This window comes from Acomys minous, assembly GCF_964271855.1.
Source record: "Acomys minous genome assembly, chromosome: 15".
NCBI lineage: Eukaryota > Metazoa > Chordata > Mammalia > Rodentia > Muridae > Acomys > Acomys minous.
Genome location: NC_140497.1, coordinates 47,320,149 through 47,341,064, shown reverse-complemented (window position 1 = coordinate 47,341,064; position 20,916 = coordinate 47,320,149). Strand labels below are relative to the sequence as shown.

General features: G+C 46.5%; 1 protein-coding gene and 1 long non-coding RNA gene across 2 annotated transcripts in view; one reads left to right on the top strand and one right to left on the bottom strand.

The window, feature by feature from the left end:
* The window catches only part of SH3RF1 (SH3 domain containing ring finger 1), a 164,458-nt gene extending 147,278 nt beyond the window's left edge, over window positions 1-17,180 (bottom strand). The window contains exons 1-2 of the mRNA XM_084760661.1: window positions 17,027-17,180; window positions 15,014-15,501 (exon numbers count right to left, since the gene is read on the bottom strand). Of these exons, the coding sequence (XP_084616787.1) occupies window positions 15,014-15,406 (393 nt within the window). The 5' untranslated portion in view covers window positions 15,407-15,501; window positions 17,027-17,180. The remainder of the gene's footprint in view (window positions 1-15,013; window positions 15,502-17,026) is intronic.
* LOC311585452 lies at window positions 3,192-6,289 on the top strand. Its single transcript, XR_014775232.1, has 2 exons — window positions 3,192-4,553; window positions 6,086-6,289. It is a non-coding gene; the product is annotated as an uncharacterized lncRNA (long non-coding RNA).
* Window positions 17,181-20,916: the final 3,736 nt, after the last annotated feature.

Genomic DNA, 20,916 nt, shown 5'->3' with positions numbered 1-20,916 from the left:
GGCCAGCCCACTGTGGGCGGGGCCACCTCTAGGCCTGTGGTCTTGGGTTGTAAACAAAACAACTGAGCAAGGCAGGATGAGCAAGCTAGTGAGCAGCACCCCTTCACGGCTTCTCCCACAGTTCTGCCTCCAGGTTCCTGCCTTGAGGTCCCACCCTCACTTCACTTCATGATGGACAGGAAAGTGGACTCTTTCCTTCCAGGCTTGTCTTGGTCAGTGTTTTATCACAGCAATTAAAAAAAAAAAAAAAGAAAAAAGCAAACTAGGTCAGTTTATATGCTAGTTGAAAAAAAACACGAAATTAACTAAAAGGTAAACACTCAACTTCAAAGGCAGCTTTCCCCTAGGGCTTATGTTTTAAAACCCCGGGGCTACAGAGAACTATCTGGCAAGCCGCCTTTAATGAAAAGCAAGTACCGGCCTAAAGAAGCAAAAACACTGGCCTAAAGCAACAAAGCCAAGTAGTGGAGCCTCAACTCAGTACATCTGCATGCTGAAAGAGCATCTGCAGACGCAGGTGACGAAGCAGAGAAGACCTGCCCTGGACTTGAGCCCCTGCGTTCCAGGGGCTGAGGACCCCCATGGAGCAAAAGAAGAAAGCCTGCAGTGACAGCATCCTCGCTCTCTGTGCTCTCTACTTCCTCACTGCTCTAAAGGGAGCCATGCTGCCCAACCACAGTCTCTCCCTCAGGACAGACTAGAAGCATGACACAGAGTCAATCCTTTCTCATACTGCATGTATCAGCTACTTTGTCACATAGACAAAGAGTCTCAATAGAGGCCCCAAACATGAGAATCAATGTTTCTGATGCCATGTCAATTGGGGGGGAGGGGTGCTATGTTCCTTTTGTTTTCGGTGTGTGTGTGTGTGTGTGTGTGTGTGTGTGTGTGTGTGTGTGTGTGTATGCTATGTTTCTTTTGTTTTGGGGGGGTGTTGCGCTATGTTTCTTTTGTTTTTGGGTGTGTATGTGTGTGTGTGTGTGTGTGTGTGTGTTCCTATCTGAGAGTGCAGGTACACCAAGCCATGGCACAGGAGTATAGGGCAGAGAACTTCATGGTCCTTGAAATAGGGAACGTGACAGTGCCATTAACCAACTTCCATCCGAACATCATCAGAACACACAACATTGACACCTTCTGTGTCTTCCAATATCCTGGGCTTGTGTTATAAAAAAAAAACAAACAAACAAACAGGTAACAAAGAGGGCACTGATCCTGGCAAAATAGGAGCAATTACGTCTACGAAACATCGTTAGTTAGCCTCAGAGACTCAGGCTCCTCCACGCGAAACGCTGGCAGCACATCAACACAGGATGTACTTAAAATATAAGTTTATTAAAACAGGGATGAGGGACTTACTAACCAACTGTCACTTAGGACTGGCTGAAGACATGAAAATTTAATAATGCTTGAAATGTAATTTTATGATATATATTAATGTTCAATTAATGTAATAGAAAAACTATGTGCTTATGTTTTTTAAAAAAAAAAGTCTGTAGCCAGCTTGGTCGCACATGCTTGTCATCACACCTGGGATTACAAACTGAAGCGGAGAGTTCAAGACCGAATGGGGCGTCTGAGGCCAGCCCAAGCTGGCTAAACACAAACAAACAAGAATGCAAAATATGCAAGATTTTTTTTTGGCGCTGTGTGAATTAAAAGTCCTTTAAGGGATCTAATGTTCAGCTCTCAATGAGTAGCGCTCAAACAGACTTCCAGGAACCGTGCACAACTCCAATGCTTCCCAACGGCCCTGGAGCACATCCCCTGTGGCATCCCCTGTGATGGCCGACACTGTGTCAACTTGACAAAACCTAGGGTGGCCTGTAAAAAATCGAGATTAGCCTCCAGGCTCACCTTTAAGAGATTATCTAGATGAAGTTAACGGCGGTGGGAAGGCCCACCCTGAATGGGCTGGGACCCTAGCTAGCTACATATAAGCATCCTTCTCTCTCTGCTGCTTGGATGCTGATGCTGTGTGACCAGCTGCCTCGTGTTTCCTGTTTCCATGCGGTCCCAGCCATTGTGGACTGTACCCTCGTGTAAGCCCATGTAAGCCTTTCCTTTCTTAAACAGTCTGCACCCGGCATTTCGTCACAGCAACAAGGCAAGTAACTAATCAATCACTTAAACTAAATACAAACTGAGTGTGGCAGCTCACTCCTGGAGTCCTCTGTGGTCTGGGGAAAGAGTGTGAGTGCAAATCCAAGGCCAGCTCGGGGTATTGGCGAGACCTGCCTGCAGCCTACAGACACTGGTGCAACACAGCACAAAGCTGTGGGATTGTCTCAGGGGACTATAGGATTGTCTCAGCAGACTAAAGCCCTGTGATGGCTGTCCTTGGTTGTCAGCTTGCCTACATCTGGAACGAACTACAATCCAGAAATGGAGGGCACAACACTAAGAGATTTTTTTTTTCTTGGCTTGAAGAAGGTGAATCCACTTCTAGTCTTTGAGGTAGGAAGAGACACTTTTTTGATGTGGATCTTAAGGCAGGAAGACACATTTTTAATCTAGATCTTGTCTTCTGTCGGAAGTCTGTATAAGGAAGGATCTAAAAGAAGGACGCTCTGGCTCTTTGCCTGCATACCCTCACCTTGCTAGCAGGTCCACTCCTTTGCTGGCATTAGAGCAGACTTCTTTGGGATTCAAATATATACCGCAGGCCAGTCAAGATATCTAGCCTTGTGGACTGAGCAACTACTAAATTCTTGGATTTTCCATTCACAGCCAGCCATTATTGGATTAGGTGGACTCCAGCCTATAAAGTCATTTCAATAAATTGAATATATATTCAACTGAATACATATATAAAAATATATTATATATAAGTATGTTATATAATATATATTATAAATAGTTTTACATATGTGGGAGGGGAGAGGAAAGAAGAGGAGAGGAGAGAGGACCAAGATATGAAATACTCTACAGCAAATTTCTTTTTCTCCATTACTCTTAGTGGGTAGGGACTAGACACTACATTTAATATAATGAAGCCATTTCTGTTCATTCATCCCTGAATGATAAATTTTGGATGATAAAAATGCTATAATTCAAAAGTTTTATTTTAAAAAACCATGCAAACAAGCAAACAAGCAACAAACCTTTAGGGGCCAGTGTTGCAGGATATTTCATCCCATTGTGAACCCAGAGATTGCAACTATAACTGTTTGGTGTGGTTCAGCCCTAACACACACCTTTGATCCAAAAACCCTTTGTTTACTGTAAACAAGTAAGTATGGTGTGGCTCAGCCATAGCACACACCTTTAATCCAAGAACTTTCTGTACACAAGATTTAATAAAGTTAACCCTAGGTCAAGAGGTGGAGCAAGAAACCAGCTGACAGGGATTAAAGAGTAGAAAGGACTTTGAGTTGTAGGGTATTTCAGACATGGGGGATAAGAAGAGGGCAGAGCTTTTAAACTTTGAGCTAGCAAGCTGTTTGGCTTTTCCTCCTGGGCTGTCAGTTGAGCTAGCAAGCTTTAGACTTTGGGTTTTTTGCTTGTTTGTTTGGTTGGTTGGTTGGTTTTGGTTTTTCCTCTGGGACATGAGCTGAGGAGGAAGATCAACTGAGTGCTTTCTCTGGAGTTATCAGCCCAGCATCTGATTGCTGAGTCTTTCTTGGTAAAATGGAAACATTTGGGATTTCCAATCTTTTTTCCGCCGGAGACAGGGTTTCTCTGTGTGTACCCCTGGCTGTCCTGGAATCACTCTGTAGGCCAGGCTGGCCTCGAATTCACAGAGATCCGCCTGCCTCTGCCTCCCGAGTGTTAGGAATAAAGGTGTGCGCCACCACCGCCCAGCTTGTATTTCCAATCTTTAAAACAACAGGCCAGAGAGATGTTTGAGCAGTTAAGAGCACTGGCTGCTCCCCCAGAGGGCCTGGGTTCAATTCCCAGCACCCATGTCAGGTGGCTATCAACTGAGGGCACTCATATCCGAGTTGCGTACACATGCAGAACCAAACATACGTGCATAAATAAAAGCTTTAAATACGTGAATCTTTAAAAAAAAAAAAAAACCTGAAGAATTTATTTCCTGAGGCTAACAGGGACATCCCCAAACTGATCTGATGTGACTTTAAAACTCATCTTCACCTCCTGTTGCTCACTTTTCTGCGATGCAAATCATCTACTTAACCGCGACTGTCAACCATCTGAAATGGCAGCGCCTCTCCCTTCCCAGATACCCCTAGGAGCCTACTCGCACATCTATCTTTAAAGTGACTGTGTTTACAGTAACCCATATGGCAACACTCACGAAGCAACTGTTAGCCACCCTCATGACTAGGCACTGGCAGGCTCCTATCCTGGGAAGGACTGGGGCTCAGAGGAAGTCCTACTGGCATAGGCATCTCTGAGCACTGTACTTTTTACCCTGCTGATTCCCCACATGCTGTGTTGTTTTACAGGTGACGCTTGCCCACCGAGTTCCCCACGTTGTTTAGCTGCGCCTAGTCCTATTCCTGTTGCTAAGCAAGCCTCGCCCCGCCACACTGCTGTGTAGCCCAGGCCTGCCCGCTGCCAGAGAGAGCCTCGCTCTGCCCTGTGCTGTGAGTACAACCTATGGCACGTCTCCTGACGTAATGTGCACGGGGTCACTATATGATTACAGGGCCTTATCAAGACTCCTGCCGCAGGGTGAGTTGCAACGCACTCTGCCCTTTGACCTTACATTAAAAAAAAAAAAACCTTTCCACATACTCTTACGGATTTGCTTACAACCATATTAAGTAACAGACTGGAAGGGTGATGAACCAATAAATACAGGAGTCTGCGGCTACACTGGAGGAAAAGCAGTTGGTTTTCCTTGTAGAGGTGAGGGTTAACAGAAGGGAGAAATGCTTTCAGCGGAGTGAGGAAGGCGCCATGGGGGGGACCATGGAGGGGAGGGAACAGAGGCAAGAACTGATGGACTGTCCGTGCTGGTGCCTTTAACACCTCTGATTTGACTTCTGAGATCATTAACTAATTATGGGGGGGGGGGAGAAATTTGGGAAATATGAACAGGCAAAGCAACTCAAGAGAAACAAGAGCCCTGCCCTCCTCCTTCCCTTCGCCTTCCCTGTGGCCTTACCCCCACCCTCCAGCCACCTGCACAGGACCAAGGCTGGGACCCAGGGGCAGGGTAGCACAAGATGACGGGACACAGAATAGTAAACAAACTGCAGCGTTTTCCGCTCTCTGCTCCTGGAGAGGCGGAGGCCAAGAGTGTGGAGGGACTTTCCCAAGAGCAGTAAGAATCTCTGGCCAGGGTCCCTAACTTCTCCTTTCCGCCCTCGTCACTGTTTTCTCCCCTTTTCCCTCCTTCAGTCACCCAAAGGAGAATGTTTTGTAAAGCAGCCAGGGGTGACAGTGATAATAAAGTCACGTGGAATGATGCTTCAGTCAAGGTCAAGCTGCATATTCCATGGTGGTCCCAGAGGATTATAACGGGCGGAGCCTAGTAACGCTGAAGCTGCCATAAAACCCTAGTGGACATATTACCCGTGTAGCAAGCGTAAAGACCTATGACACTGCCAGTCTTATTTAAAAGCATACTATTACATATAGCATAGATTACGTGATAGTGATAACAAATGGCTTCCTGGCTTACATATCCGGTTTGCTTTTTATCACTACTGTAAGACATATTCACCAGGGTTGGGGCGATAGCTTGTAAATAAAATGCCTGCCCTGCAAGCCAGAGGACCTGAATTTAATCTTCAGCATCTATGTTTTAATAGCTAAGCACAGGCTGAGCGGTAGTGTCACACGCCTTTAATCCCAACATTCTGGGGGGAAGGGGGCTGTTGACGACATGGACACACAGGTGGATCTCTGAATTCGAGGCCAGCCTGGTCTATAGAGCAAGTTCCAGAACAGCCAGGGCTCCAGAACTAATTAATTAGTTAGTTAATTAATTAACTAATTAGCGTGCATAATAGTGCATGGTTGTAATCCCAGCACTCGGGCTCACTAGCTAGACTGCCTAACCTACTTGGTAAGTTCCAAGCCAGAGAGAGACCTGGACTCAAAAAAAAAAAAGATGGTTCCCAGGACCAAGGAATATAATCTGAGGTTGTTCTCTGGCTTCCACACACAGGCATCCTCATGTGTACATGTGTTTACACGCATGTAGGCGTCTACCATGTTTTTCAACTGCACCATCAAAAGTTCTGAATGACTGACCAATATCCCCATGACGTTCCCAATGACAAAACGCAGAGCAAGACATTTCTTAGAATGTATTTCTCATCATTAAAGACATGACTGTAAACAGAAAAAATAAAGATTGGCAGAGAATGGACACTCATGTCCCCATTTGGGTAGCTCTACATCCAAACAATACCACCATTTATTATGATTATTATTATGATTATGATTCTTATTATTATTATTGCATTGTTGTTGTTATTCAGGTTATTATTTTTATCATATTATTATTATTCAGGTTATCACCCTATATGGAAAACTAATACTTAATTGTGTAACAATCCATCCACTTACATAGGCTTTACAATCTTCACAGTACTTTTATCTTAATTTTGCTCTTACTCACAAAACAATCTATCAACAGAATAAGAAAGTGTCATCCTTAATCTACACATTATGGGGAAACTGCACCCAAAAAAATGTAGTACGCACACATAAAACATTGAGAGAACGCCCCACTAAGGCTCTAGAGTGCATTCGTTTCCTTAGATTCTTCCCCACGTACTATCAAACCTTTTTGATTGTGCCCAGTGGGTCAGGCTACAAAGAGTTCTGAAACTCAAAGATGACCCCTATGCTGGTGGGTTCTGGGGGGGAGCGGGGCGAGAGTCACTGCTTTGCACTGTGTGCCCACAGGTGAGCCCACCAGGCACTTCTAAACGAAGAGCCTTGGATAAGCGCAGTGGTCACAAAGAAAAACAGGAAGTCGTGGCTGTGCAGCTGCGTCAATAAGGATGGGAAAAAAAGTAACCCAGAGAAGGAAGGGGGTGGGAGTACCTGGAATGTACTATATACATGTACAAAAATGTCAAAGATGAAAATTAAAGTGCTTTTTTAAATGAGCTTAACTCGGCCGCCATGTCCTCCCCTCCCCTGCCTAAGGCAGGTCTCTAAGGGTACTGGACCATCATACTGAAGAAATGAAGCCAGTTGGTTGCAGTGTTGGGACCAGAGAACACAGCTTGTAACTGTCAAAATACACTACTTCCTTATCCATTTTCACCATAACTTTTATTTGGACCTTGATTTCCTTCCCCCCCCCCGCCCCCCGCCCCCCACACATGCACATACTTTTTCCACAATAAACCACTCACAGGTAACTAGCATGCAAAGAGTAGTTCTACTACCTGTGCTGGGGAAAGCCTTCCCCAAGAAGGAAAGCAACAAGAAAACCCAAGGAGAATGTGCCCCACGTGGTAGGGTAGAGGAAGGAAGCATTTGGGGTTACGCAGACCTAAGGTGGAACCCCAGCTCCACCACTGACCATAAGAGAACTCAGACCCATTACTGGAAGTGCTCTGGTTGTCCGTCCTACGTGGGTACATGAGAGTTCTGATAGAAAACACCTTCCTATTGGTGACTGGGAAAACAAACATACAGAAAGTTTGCCAACGGACAACTTCAACCTGTACAGTTAGTTACATGTGTGACATGCTTCCATTTCTATTAATTCCTTATTCTGGAAGGTGTGCGGGTGGAGTAGACTGACTCCGTCGCTTAGGGATACAAAGGCTGGAAGCTCCAATTATCCTCTACACGCCGTCGTCTGCCGTTAAATGTCTCGCTGTGCGCCCGTTTTACTTTCAACGTTTAAAATAGAAGGAAAGCTAACTCTAGTAATTTTCAGAAGGATGGAGCATGGTAACTCTCAGTGGCATGCTTACATTATGTGCACATCTCTGTGGGTTTATTATACACCTGTCATTTAATGAACCAGATCTCTGCTCCAACGTGAAAGGATCCCACAGGTAAAGTAAAGGATCTAACAGCTCAGCAAGTATTTATGTAAAAGCCTAAACCCATAAGTATAGACATACTAAAGTCTACAAATGATCTAAAATTACATATGTGTGTGCATCTGCGTACGCACACTACCCACAGACACACACACGCACACATACTTAGTAGGACATACTTTCCTAAGGTTGGCGTTTTTAAACAAAATTGTTCTTACATAACCCATTTTGAAACTTACATTTTCGGTTTTCAAATAATACGCTCTGCCCCCCACCGGAGAGGTGTTATTAGTCACAAGATAAGTGTGATGTAAAAAAAAGTCACACTTTTAAAATTATCAATAATTGGGTGCCCAGGACTCCCTCTCTGCTGCTGCCTTCCACCACACTGAAGATGCCAGAGCTCAGGGCTGCAGGTATGAGGAATAACTCAGTGATGGAGCACTTTGCAGAGGTGAGGCCCTGGGTTCAACCTACGTCATCACCAAAGAGGGAAGGGCACACATCCCGACCTCACCATCACGCTCTAGGAGGAAGCCTATATGATCACCCCACAGATGTCAAGGAGTAAATCAATGCAAGGTCAACATCTGCCATAAACGTCCATGGGGAAGGGGATGTCTTACTTCTTCTATTTCCGTTGGGCTGTTCTGAAACATCCTCACTCAAATAGCCTCCTTAAACACTGGTCTGTGATCAAGTAAGACTTATTATAGATTCTTGCTCCCATCTATCCAAGGACATCAGTTCTGGTGACAGTACTCGGACTGACCATTCCACACACAGGAGTTGTGTGTCTGAGCCATCCGCGGTCCACTCTGCGATTTTTAATCAGTGACCACTGACCCCAAGCCATCGACAGACAGGATCCATTTTATTCCGCAGCTTGGTGCTTCTGAGTTACAGTGGCTTAATCTGCTGACTCCTGTGAATTTGACCAGCCCCCTGCCTCCCACCACAGCCCCCACGCACTGATGTTGCTTTTGTCCTAGCACGAACAAGATCACAGCACAGGATTGCGTTAGAAAGGACTCCACAGACACCTGCTGGCTCCTGGGACACCAGACACGGTCTAGGGGCAGCCTTGGCACCTTTTGCTTCTACCTAGAGCAAACAACTTGTGTTGCTTTCTCCAAGACCCTTCCTTCAAGTCCCTCCCTCCTGGCTTTGTCGTGCAATGTCATAGTCAACAGGATGTCCACAGCGCCCCACAAACTCAAGTCACAGAGGGATGTAAAGAATGGAAGGCAGGAGAGTGGGATATTACTTTCTCACATACTCTGGTGCCTCACCTTTGACCATGTCCCCTGGAGGGGGAGACCTGGTGGCACTCAGAGGAAGGACAGCAGGTTACCAAGAAGAGACTTGATAACCTATGAACATATACAGGGGGAGGTAATCCCCCTCAGGAACAGTCATAGGGGAGGGGAATAAGGGGAAAATGGGAGGAAGGGAAGAATGGGAGGATACAAGGGATGGGATAACCATTGAGATGTAACAAGAATAAATTAATAAAGGAGAAAAAAATACAAAAAGAAAAAAAAAAGAATGGAAGGCAGGAACTTCTCCCTTCCTGAAGTTTCCTTCCTTCTGTAAAACTATTTGGCACACTCTCGCATAAGCACCAATCTTCTCGTGAAATTCCTGCCCTAGATTATGAAATCATACCAGGAGATTGGGCCAGTTGGCAGGGTAAAGGGGGCCTGAATAACTTCTCAAGGCTGCTCCGTGGCAGAAATAAAGACATAAATGGGGCCAGGTGGGCCACGGCAAGTCTCTGTGGGCAACCAGAACTGATTGGATTGGCAGTAGGGTGACAAGTCAGTCACTCAAAGGGCTGACTTTAGAAGTGGGCACTTGGCCGCTGCCACAAACTGCCACAGACTGACAGCTTCAATGGAGCAAGGCTGAGATTTGGGAAGATGGTTTTTTTCTCTCATGCTTCTTCTGCACTTAGGTCATGGTCAGCCATCCTCTTCACGTGTCTTCACGTGGTCTTTCCTCTGTGTCTCTATGTGCCTTGACCTCTTTCATTAAGGACACCAGTCACACGTGTGGCCTCATTTTCCCTGTCTTCACCACCCCTGTAAGGGTCCTATCCCCTATAAAGCCATGTTCTAAGGTCCTTAGAGTTAGTACTTCCCAACATAGAGCCACATTCTGAGGTATTTGGAGTTAGTACTTCCCCACACAGAGCCATGTGCCGTGGTACTTAGAGTTAGTACTTCCCAACACAGAGCCACATTCCAAGGTACTTGGAGTCAGTATTTCACCATACAGAGCCACGTTCTGAGGTACTTGGAGTCAGTATTTCACCACACAGAGCCACGTTCCAAGATACTTGGAGTTAGTATTTCCCTACACAGAGCCACGTTCCGAGGTACTTGGAGTTAGTACTTCCACAAGAGGAACTTCCACAGGAGGAACACAACCCCAGCCTGTCCAGATAACGTGGAAATGGACAAAGGAGTACAACTGTGTCTATGAAGGAATGAAAGCACACTTGGGCCGGGCGTGGTGGCGCACGCCTTTAATCCCAGCACTCGGGGAGGCAGAGGCAGGCAGATCACTGTGAGTTCGAGGCCAGCCTAGTCAACAAACTGAGTCCAGGACAGCCAAGGCTACCCAGAAAGACCCTATCTCAAAACAAACAAACAAACCAAAAAAAAAAAAAGAACACCTGGCATTTTCAGAGGGACGGAAATGTGACCCAGCCCCCAGATATAGATGCTCTCTCTCTCTCTTTTTTCTCAGTCTCAGTCCTTGATTTCAACCTCTAATCCTCTACCTGTTCTCAAGCTTAATGAAAGCCCCACGCCCCAGCGAGTCATCTTTTTAATAGCAAATTCAGAGCGCTTTCTATTGGTACCATCCACCTGTCTGGCTGTATCCGTGTGTGGCCCTTGTATGCGTTCACAACCGAAGCCTCCTCTTAGGTCACCCTCCCCATGGCTTGCTTAGTTCACATTCACTTCCTGTCAGTGCTCCTAGGAAACAAGTCCCCCTCTGACTCTAAGCCAAGGCTTTTAGGAAAAGTTCCTCTCTTGTGCCCCTTCCAGTGCCCAGCCCCCCATTCACGCAATTAGCGTGTCACTGCTAAGATCTCAGTCCAAACACCTCTTCTTTGAGGGAGCTTTTGAGGACCTCTCATAGAAGCAGATTTACTGTCACTCAACGCCCTTCTCCTGTCCCCTCTTGCTAGCTCTCGGGGAACAGAACTTAGCGTGTTTATTATACCCCTGCACTGCTGAAATGCTGTTAATCTCTCCCATGAGACTGACCAAACACTCTGAAGTTCAAGAGCAGAATCCGTAGCTGGCTTCCCCATCACCATCTATGCAGCAGTTTATTATAATAATGTAATCTGGCCCTGAGCAACGATACCCGAAAACTCAGCGCTCAGAAGCCTGGGGCTAGCCTGAGCTACATACATACCAAGATCATCTAAAGATAGATAGATACATATGGATAGATAGATACATCCATACATATGGATATATAGATAGATAGAGAGAGAGATAGAGAGATAGATAGACCCAAATGCACTAGAAAGCAATAATTATAAGAAATAGAAGTCTATCTTACTAGGTTACAATTCTATAGAAATTACTTAAACTTTTTTTTCTGCACCAATCCTTATGATGTGTGTGTATGTATGTATACATACATATACATATATATATTCATTAGATCATGTATATAACAGTATGTAACTGTTGTAATCGGCCATGGGTACACCTTTTTATCCACTAAAACAATATCTAGTCTCCCCCTTCCTGGAGTTCATTCCCCTGCTTGGTTCTGGCCAAAACCCGCCAGGAAGTCTTTGCTTGCCCTAAAGAACTGGCAGGGCTCCTGGTGACTCCCCTGCAGCAGGGGACTCTTTCCCTCTTCACATTAAGCAGGAAGCACAAGAGCTCTGGGAATAAGATGTGTGTCACGCATCGGAAATGTCGAATCTGCTGATAGCACTTGGGCCTACCTCGGCTGGAAACATTTGGAAGCCACATGGGCACAGGGCTAACGTGGAACAGCACTGGTGAGCTGAAGCGGCAGTCCACATGGTCTCGCTTTCAGCTTTGCCCAACATGTGGCAACAGGCTGGTCGCACCCCTTGGTTGGGTCTGAGCGTCTAAGCTGAAAGGATGAACGTTAGAGATTTATTGTAGCCGCTCACCTTGGGCAAGGAAGAGGAGTATCCAAAAGAGCACATCACAACCTCCATGCGGTGTGCGTTACTAATTTCTAGCTTTGTAGAGCAGTGTCTTCTGGGGACCTATTTACGTGCCAAGTGCTCACCCTATTTATGGGAAACCTCAACTACTTTGAATACTTGAAAGCAAAGGGTACAAGTAAATGCCAATGTAACCTGGCAACAAATTATTTAACAATATTGACATCATTTACTTTAATTCAGACAGAACACTTCTACTCCTCTGTTTTTCCCTACCCCCTACTCTCTGCAAAGTCTTCAACTATTTTATACGCTACACACTAGTAAGGTTCAAATTCAACTGAGCTTCTTTGCAAGGCATCTGTCAGATGCCAAAGAAAAACAGGAAGCGAGCTAGCAATCACATAAACCAGGAAAGTGGTATCAACACGATCAAAATCCCCAAATATCCAAGGAAAGTAAAAGCCAATTTTGGAAGCTTAGCCTGCAGACACAGCAGCTTTCACTGGAGAGTATTTCCTGGCCAATGTCTAGGTTAGATAGGATACTTAAAGTGCACCGGGCTTGAGCCCCGCCTGGCCTTAAGTGCCTCCTTATCGGCAATCTGACATTCATCGCATTCCTCCCAACAGGTAAAGCAACAACCACCGGGGCACACCTAGTCATAGCCAGAAGCCTAATTTACTCCACTCACTCCAGGTCTAATTTACAGGAAACAAGACCCCTCTAAAGATGCAAATCTACGCCTCTCTTAAGGTAAGCAGACCTGGCATCATGTGTCACAAGTGACCGGAGCCACTCACTGCCCACAGGGTTAAAATATTCATGCGCCCATAGGTACCAACCAAGGTTTTGTACTATACAGAAATAAGAAAACCCTCCTAAAGGCAGGATAACACTCGCCTGTAATCCTATACTTGGTAAAGTGAGACAGAAGCAGGAGCCTGAGATATATAGTGAGTTCCAGGCTAGCCCAGGTTACAGGGAAAAAAAGGAAGGAAGGTAGCAATCCTGGGCCAATTTTTAACATCTACATATTAACCACATATTAAATATGTGAATCAAAAGAAACCTGGGAGCCTAGTGCTAAAGCTGCTTTCTAGTAATCCAAACAGTGTCAGTGATTAAGATGTTTTGTGTAGGGGGCTGGATAGATAGATGGCTCAGCGGTTAAGAGCACTGTCAGCTCTTCTAGAGGTCCTGAGTTCAATTCCCAGGAGCCACATAGTGGCTCACAACCATCTCTACTGGGATCTGATGCCCTCTTCTGGCCTGCAGGTGACCTGCAGATAGAGCACTCATACAAAAAAAATAATAATAAATCTTAAAAAAAAAACAAAGATACTTTATATATTTGACATTTAGTGATGTAAATACTTTTTATCATTTCTATTATTTGCAGCAATGAGCTGTCTGAAAGTCATGTGTGTGAGTTCATACTACATAATACCATCCCAGTGGGTAAATGTTTACAAAATGAAAGCCATCGGGTTTAGGTTCTAACTATAAATATTTTGGGGGAAGAAATCTCTGCCAGATTAACTCTGTTCCTTAAAAAGACTGGTGGCAGCCAGGAGCAGTGGAGCACACCTGTAATCCCAGCACTCAGGGGAGGCAGAGGCAGGCGGATCTTTGTGAGTTCGAGGCCAGCCTGGTCTACAAAGCAAGTGTCCAAGACAGCCAAGGCTATACAGAGAAACCCTGTCTCAAAGAAAGAAAGAAAGAAAGAAAGAGAGAGAGAGAGAGAGAGAAAGAAAAAGGAAAATATAATTGGGGGCTAGAGAGATGGCTCTGTGGTACCAGCACTGGCTGCTTTTGCAGAGGACTGGGGTTCAGTTCCCAGCACCCACATGGTGGCTCCCAACCCTTCGGAACTCCCGTTCCAGGGGATCTGATGTCTCCTTCTGACCTCTATGGGCATCAAAGCACATATGTGGTGCATATGCACATGTGCAGACAAAGCAATCACACAAATAACACTTTTTTATCTAAAATAATAAAACTATAATATACTACACAAATCTACTCAATTGCCATGCCTATGACCAATTATCAAAACTGCTTCATCCAACAAAAAGAGTGGAATGACTCTTGTTATCTGATGTGGAAGACTATGCCCCATTTTATGAAAAATAAAAATGACGGAAGCAGACCGTATCAGGGAGCCACAGAGTGAAACATAATTCCTATTCATTTAGAATTTTCATTTATTAAATTAAGTTGTAGTAAAGGTATGAACATTGAACTTCACCCGAAATTACTTGCACCCAAGTCAAGGGAAAAAAAAAATCATTTTGATGGAAGTATCTCATTTCACTCCCGACAAAGCCCAACATACAGCTAGATATAATCATGTAGTCCTATGTGACACCCTGTTGCCACAGCAACCAAGCTGCTACCTGTGGCCATGATTTGTTAAAAATTCCTCCAACCAGTACATTCTGTGCTGTGCATTCATAAAACCAGCATAACGGCTCTAAGCAGCATACAAATTAAGGCTTGCTTTCTTACCCATGACTTACTCAAATGCATATTTACATATATATATACATATATATATATATATATATACACACACACACACACAAACACACGATACTCTCATCGGCATCAAAAGGGTGAGACCACACCAAATTGTTCTTTTAATGAACATTTGATACCTGCTTCTTAAAACATATCCTGCCAGACAATGGAGACTATAAGAGAAGATGTTAACAACAAGATTTATTACGTCATATCCAGTCTCATTTCGAGAGAAAATAGGATCCTGAGGTTTAACAATCCTATCTGCCCAGGTAGGTGTGGCTTCTTGAGCAATGAGCTGATTTAGGAAACAAGCTAAGAATAAAGAGAAGCCATGGTCGTCACCACTTGTATTCACCCAAATGCCTCTCTGCAAGCTACTCACCGTCACTGGGGGGCTCCAGGCTTGCACCCGAGGCTGCTGTCCACACTGGGAGCTCTGCAGGTCTTTTGCGCCACAATTAGCCACAGTGCTGCCCTGAGCCCTTAATGCGTTTGTGCAGTTGGTCCCTCCGCCACCACCAGGGCCGGGTTTCCAAGGCCTCTGCTTGATGCCATCCAGAAGTCTGACCAGTAAGATGTTACTGGGGAGCTCGTCAACACCAGAGCCTACAAGAGTCCTGCACTCGGGACATCTGAGCTCATTCCGGGAACCCACAATCCCCAGCAAACAACGCTTGCAAAACGTATGCTGGCAAGGTAAGACCTTCGCAGATGCATCCAGGCGTTCTAAACACACGGGGCACTCCAGAAGGTCCAACAAGGCAGATTCATCCATCTTGGTCTTTTTCACTGAGAAAACGGCTTCGGAACGTTCATAGTTGTTGCACGGCCCTTAAAGTGATTCATGTAACATCCATTTCAGACTTTGCTCTGGAGTTACAAGGAAAGACGGGAGGAAAGAGAAAAATGAGTGTTGTTATCTGGGGGGAAAAGTTCACTGTGGAGCCGAGAACCAAAAATTACACAAAAGTGCTTCCTCGGCATAGTGTACTGTGGCTTTGGAATGTGGCTTCTGTACTCCAAAGTCAACAATTACAAACAAAACAGGCTTCTTAAACGATTCCTTGTTAATCCCTGGAAGACATCTAGAGCCTCGCTGGGTAGAAATAACTAGCAAGCAATAAACAGGATTTATGAAAAAGCAATAAAGGAGTGAGTGATATTAGTTGCCTGGTGAAGTCCTCAACTTACTGGAGAACCTAAGCAAAATCGACTGGAAGTTTCCTCCACCTAAAAACAATACTTCAAAATCTAACGACGTTCCCAGTTTTAAAGCCACGGCATCATTTTAGAAGCCATACCTTGGCTGATCCTCGTGGTAAATGATTCCAGTATTAAATTCATGTTTCTTCCCTGCCTAAGAAACAGAACAGCTTAATCTTATCCAACGCCCCGCCCCCGGCAGTCCGCCCCCCCCCCACCTCTTTCCCCCAAGGAAACAGAACTGATGGTCTGCTATTCTAAAAGATATAATCACGAACCGCTTGAAAATAGCTAAAACATATCACCCTTTCCGGCATGGCTGACAAACTCTCAAACAGATTTCTGAACGGCTTGCCCTAATCCCATTCAGAAAAATCTAGCAAAATGATCACCAAGAATTCGACGATGGAATGCTGGACTGAAAAACTCTGCGTAAAATCTGAAAAAATCGGCCGTTCAGGAGCGGATTGAAAGAGTATTTGAAGTCTGCACCACCGCCACCACCCCAGTCAGTGTTTAAATGTGAATGCCTAGGAGAAAGGGTGAGAGGATTTGGAGGCTATGGTAGCAGCTGTTCTCGACTAATCGGTACTGGGGAGAGCCAGGGTGCGCCCCTTTCCCCGCGGTGGGGCACAGGTAGTCTCCGACCCCGCAGCGTGGCGCTCGCCGCAGACACACCCCGGAGCCAGGTGTCCCCACTCGGGCACAGGGAGGACCGTCCTGGGCTGCAGCTGAGGCTGTGGCTGGGTCGCTCCAAGAATAGGAGATCTCTCCCAAATGCCTCCTCACAGCCTCCCTTTGGGTCAAATCCAGGACAAAAATTGCCCAACACTGATCGTTGGAAGTTTTCGAGGACTTAAAGAAAAATAAAGATGCAGCGTTAAGTTGGCGAAAGTCAGCGCCACGGAGCGCGGCAGGAAGCAGACTAGTGACCCCGCGGGGATGAGCTCAGCGACAGTCCCCAGAGACTGCCAACCCTGGAGGCAGGAGGCACCCGGGCTGCGTCCGGGGAGAGCGCGGCCCCGAGGCCGGGCAGCTCCAGAGAAGGCGAGTGAGGCCGCCCGTCTCGTTCCCGGCAGGTCCCGGAGACCCACGGGGGAAGCGTGGGGACCGGTCCGCGCGCACGATCGGGATGCGGCGACCACCAGCCACCACCCCGCGCCCGGCGTCCCCGGCTCGCCGCGCGCCCTACCTCGCGCCTCCGCTGCTCGTCTTTGTTCGCGGTCCCGCAGCGCTGGCAGATGCGGCCCCGCCGCGCCCGCAGCCCGTGTGGCTCGGCCGCCGCGGTGGCACCCGGAGCCTCCTCGCTGCCGCCCCCCTCGCGCGCGCTCACACAGCACGCCGCCGCCGCCGCTGCCGCCGCCGCTGCCGCCTCCTCCCACCGGCCCCGCGAGGAGGGCGGAGGAGCGCGACGCCGCCGAGGAGGCGGAGGCAGCGGGCGCCCCGGGCTGGAGGGCCGCACCACAGCGCCACCCGCCGCTCGGGGACTCGCGCGGGAGCCCGGCAGCGGGCGGCGGCCTCGGAGACGCAGCCTCGGGAGGGAGGCTCGGGGACCCGCGCCTTCACCCCGAGGACGCGCGCCGGGAGCAAATGGGGCTACCCAGGAGGAGGGCAGTGGGAGTGGCGCTGAGGGACCAGGAAGAAGCTCGGGCAAAGGCGCCCTGCGGGCCTTGGGCTCCGCCTGTCCGGTGCCTAGAGACCAACTCTTCCCGAGGGAGGGAGCGGCCCTGGCGGGAAACGATCGCGCTTTGCTGGGCGTGCGCACTTCCAGGGTAGATGGTAGAGAGAGAAAGAGAAGTGAGACTCCTTAATTCTGGGGTCCGGGCTGCTGGCTACCCTATAGATCCCGGCGTGCGCCTCCTCTACCCAGCATTGAGCCCCACATCTGCCACAGCCAAGGGACACAAATCCAAGCAAGTTTGGAGAATTGCTGATCCCCAAAGTCAAAACGAAAAAGGAAAAAAACTAGGAAAACTAGTGTGAGATTAAAGCCCGTCTTGGGGAGGTTCTTCCTACCTGCTTAAAAATGAGGTGAATTCAAAGTCTGACCCACGTGGGCTGGCGCCTTGAAGCTGGCTAGGAGTTACTTTTATCTGCGCCTTGGAGGCAGCACCATCACCACTGTAATCTGTTTCTGTTGCTCGGGGCACACACCTGTATACTCTGAAGTGTGGGCTTGAAAAGCCGTGGTGCCCCAAGGGTGTGTGTAGAGGCCTGTTTGTCAAACTTATTTCAGAGACGAGATAAGATGTTGTCAAAGTGTCTATGACTTCACTTATAGTTACTGTCAGTTTAGCAAAAGTTACTTCAAATATCTTTCCTCAAACGTGAGCAGGAACTAGACAGGTGAGAGACAGGGAAGAGAGAAGAGAAGAGATTATGCCAAAAAAAAAAAAAAAAGATTCCTGCTAGGCCACCAACCAAGCCGACAACCTGAAGCAGATTCTCACGTGATCTCCAACTAGGTTCACAGCTAAATCATTCGAGATAAACCGAGGATCATATAAGTTAAGGGGGAAAAAAAGTATAGCAAGTAACAATTATCATTCGCTTTAAGCCAGCGCTGTGCTTATTAACAATAAGTATTAATTCAGGTCTCACAGCAGCTCTTTATGTCATCCCTCCTTAGCTCTATTCTAAAGAGATTAATACGCTGAGAATTATACTGTATGCATACCAAAAATAATTGCCCACTTCCTTCTCAGTCAGAAGGGAACAAGCATGTGTGGATGGCGAGCTGAAAGAGAATGGATGGCTAGAATGGGGGGAAAGAGACTCATCTGTAAACACAGTATTCTGAAAGGGGCTGCTGGGCCCAGTTAGTGCTGTCTGAAAGGCTGTGAAGACGAAGGGTTAGTCTGACTGGAAAAATCAGAGGCAGAAAACATGGCCATGTCGAAGTCATTAAGCCTGAAGATTAAGGTGGGAAACCTTCCTACGTCACGCAGGAAGTCTCTACTCCACCTCTCCGGATTCCCAAGACCAGCTTCTTTCCACCACTCCAAGGCTCTCGCTTTTGTCCTCACCATCGTATCACAGGCAAAGACTAGAGGCCAAGTCAGTGTTTCTTCCAAAAAAAAAAAAAAAGGCAAAGCTTAGTGATATAATTAATCTGTTGTGTTACATGCTCTTGTATAGCAGTGATCAAATACCGGACAGAAACAATGATGGGGAGAAGAGCTACTTTAGCTCACAGCTTTGGAAGGCTCTATCCACGATTATTTGGTCCCGAGCACTCGCGTAAGACATCACTGCGGAAAAGAGATTTTTCGTCTCACAACAGGCAAGCTGAAAGGGAATCCAAGAAGAGGGCAGGCCAAGTGATAGCCCCTAAGGACAAACTTCCAGGACAAACTCTTGGCCACACCTCCTCCTTCTTTGTACCTCCTCCCAATAACGTCATCATATGAATCCATGGTCATCATATGAATCCATGGTCATCATATGAATCCATGGTCATCATATGAATCCATGGTCATCATATGAATCCATGGTCTTACATTGTTCAGATCAAAGTCCCTGGAAATCAAGCACCTTCCAAATGCGCATGAGCTGACAACTGATCCCTCAACATACAAGCCCATGGAGAGATCGTACATCCAAGCCATAATGTCTCAAAACAGGGGGTGGGGGTGGGGAGTGGGTTTTTTCTTATTTCCACTTGTTTGACTTTTTGTTTGTTTGTATAAAAAGTCTCACTACATAGCCCTGACTGGCCTAGAACTCAAAAAAAAAAAAAAAAAAAAAAAAGACCCACCTGTTTGCCGGGTGTGGGAAGCTGAGGCTGGTTTACATAGTGAGGACAGCCATGACTATATAGAGAGACTGTGTCAGAAGGAAGGAAGAAAGGTTCACTTGTCCCTGCTTCCCTGTGTGCTGCCCTAAAGGAGTGTGCCACCAGTCCCCAGCACTACCAACTCTCTCTTTTTGTCTTTGGAGAGAGTAACAACACAAAAAGCCATAAGTAGGACAACACAACTCTTGAAGGCTAGACAAGAAAATCAATAGCCACACCCACTTCAAAGAACTAAAGACAGTGTTTCCCAAAAGTGCCGTGACCAAAGGAAGAAGCAAGTACCTTTCATGAATATTATCTGAGACACAGCTGTGTCCCTTGAATACACGGCTGGATTTTTAACTATGGCATTTGTTTGGAGCAGAATTCTCCTAGTGTTGCTCTAACTGCCAAAGGAAGTCTTAGACAAGTGAGTTTAATTTCTTGGGCTGTTTTCAGTCAAATAGCGGGAAAAATCGTATTAGAATGATATGACCATTGACATCAGTGGGAAGATGTGCAAGTTCTTTATAATCTGCCCGGGGCTGTCTCGCCCGGAGTTGCAGCTGTGATCCTTTCTTCCCAGGTTTTAAAGTGTTCATGACTGCAAGCCCTGTGGAGAGCATCCGAGGGGAAGGGACAGTGTGACAAGAGAAGCATGCTCTGGGAATGGAGCAGGGAGAGACGAGCGTCTATTCCTCTTACAACCTGGGACGCTTTGAGCAGATACGCAACAAATGTAAACCTCCCTCCGTGACATAATAATGACGCCTTCTTATCCTCAAAAGACTTCAAAGTCTTTCTATACATATTATCTCATTTATCTTCTGAGCATCCCTCCAAAGCAGCGAGACATATAATTATCCCCAAGTTTCAGATGGGAAAAGAGCAAGGGGAGGACTGAGAATCTGTTGCCTTTAGTGCCAACAGGAGCCGGCCTTGTAAAACCCCAGTCACAAGTACTCAGATAAACTTCAGTGTAGTGTTTACATGTTTTCACATGCACATACATGTGTCTAGTTGTTTTTCCTCCATCTTTGTTCTTCCTCTAGTTGTCATGATATTGGTTAAAGGGCAGCAGTATTTATCAACTTGTTCAGGAAGCCATTCTTGATTTCTTCCCCCATTTTGTCTCTCTCTTTCCTTAAAGAAGCCTGCTATTATCTTCCCAAACATATTTTAACATCTGCCCACTGCCCTTTGCCTTATGCCATGGCTTAGATGTGGTTTGTTCTCTCCAAAACTCCTGTTGGGGTTTGGTCCTCAATATAACAGCACTGAAGGGCCTTTGACAGATGCTTGGGTCA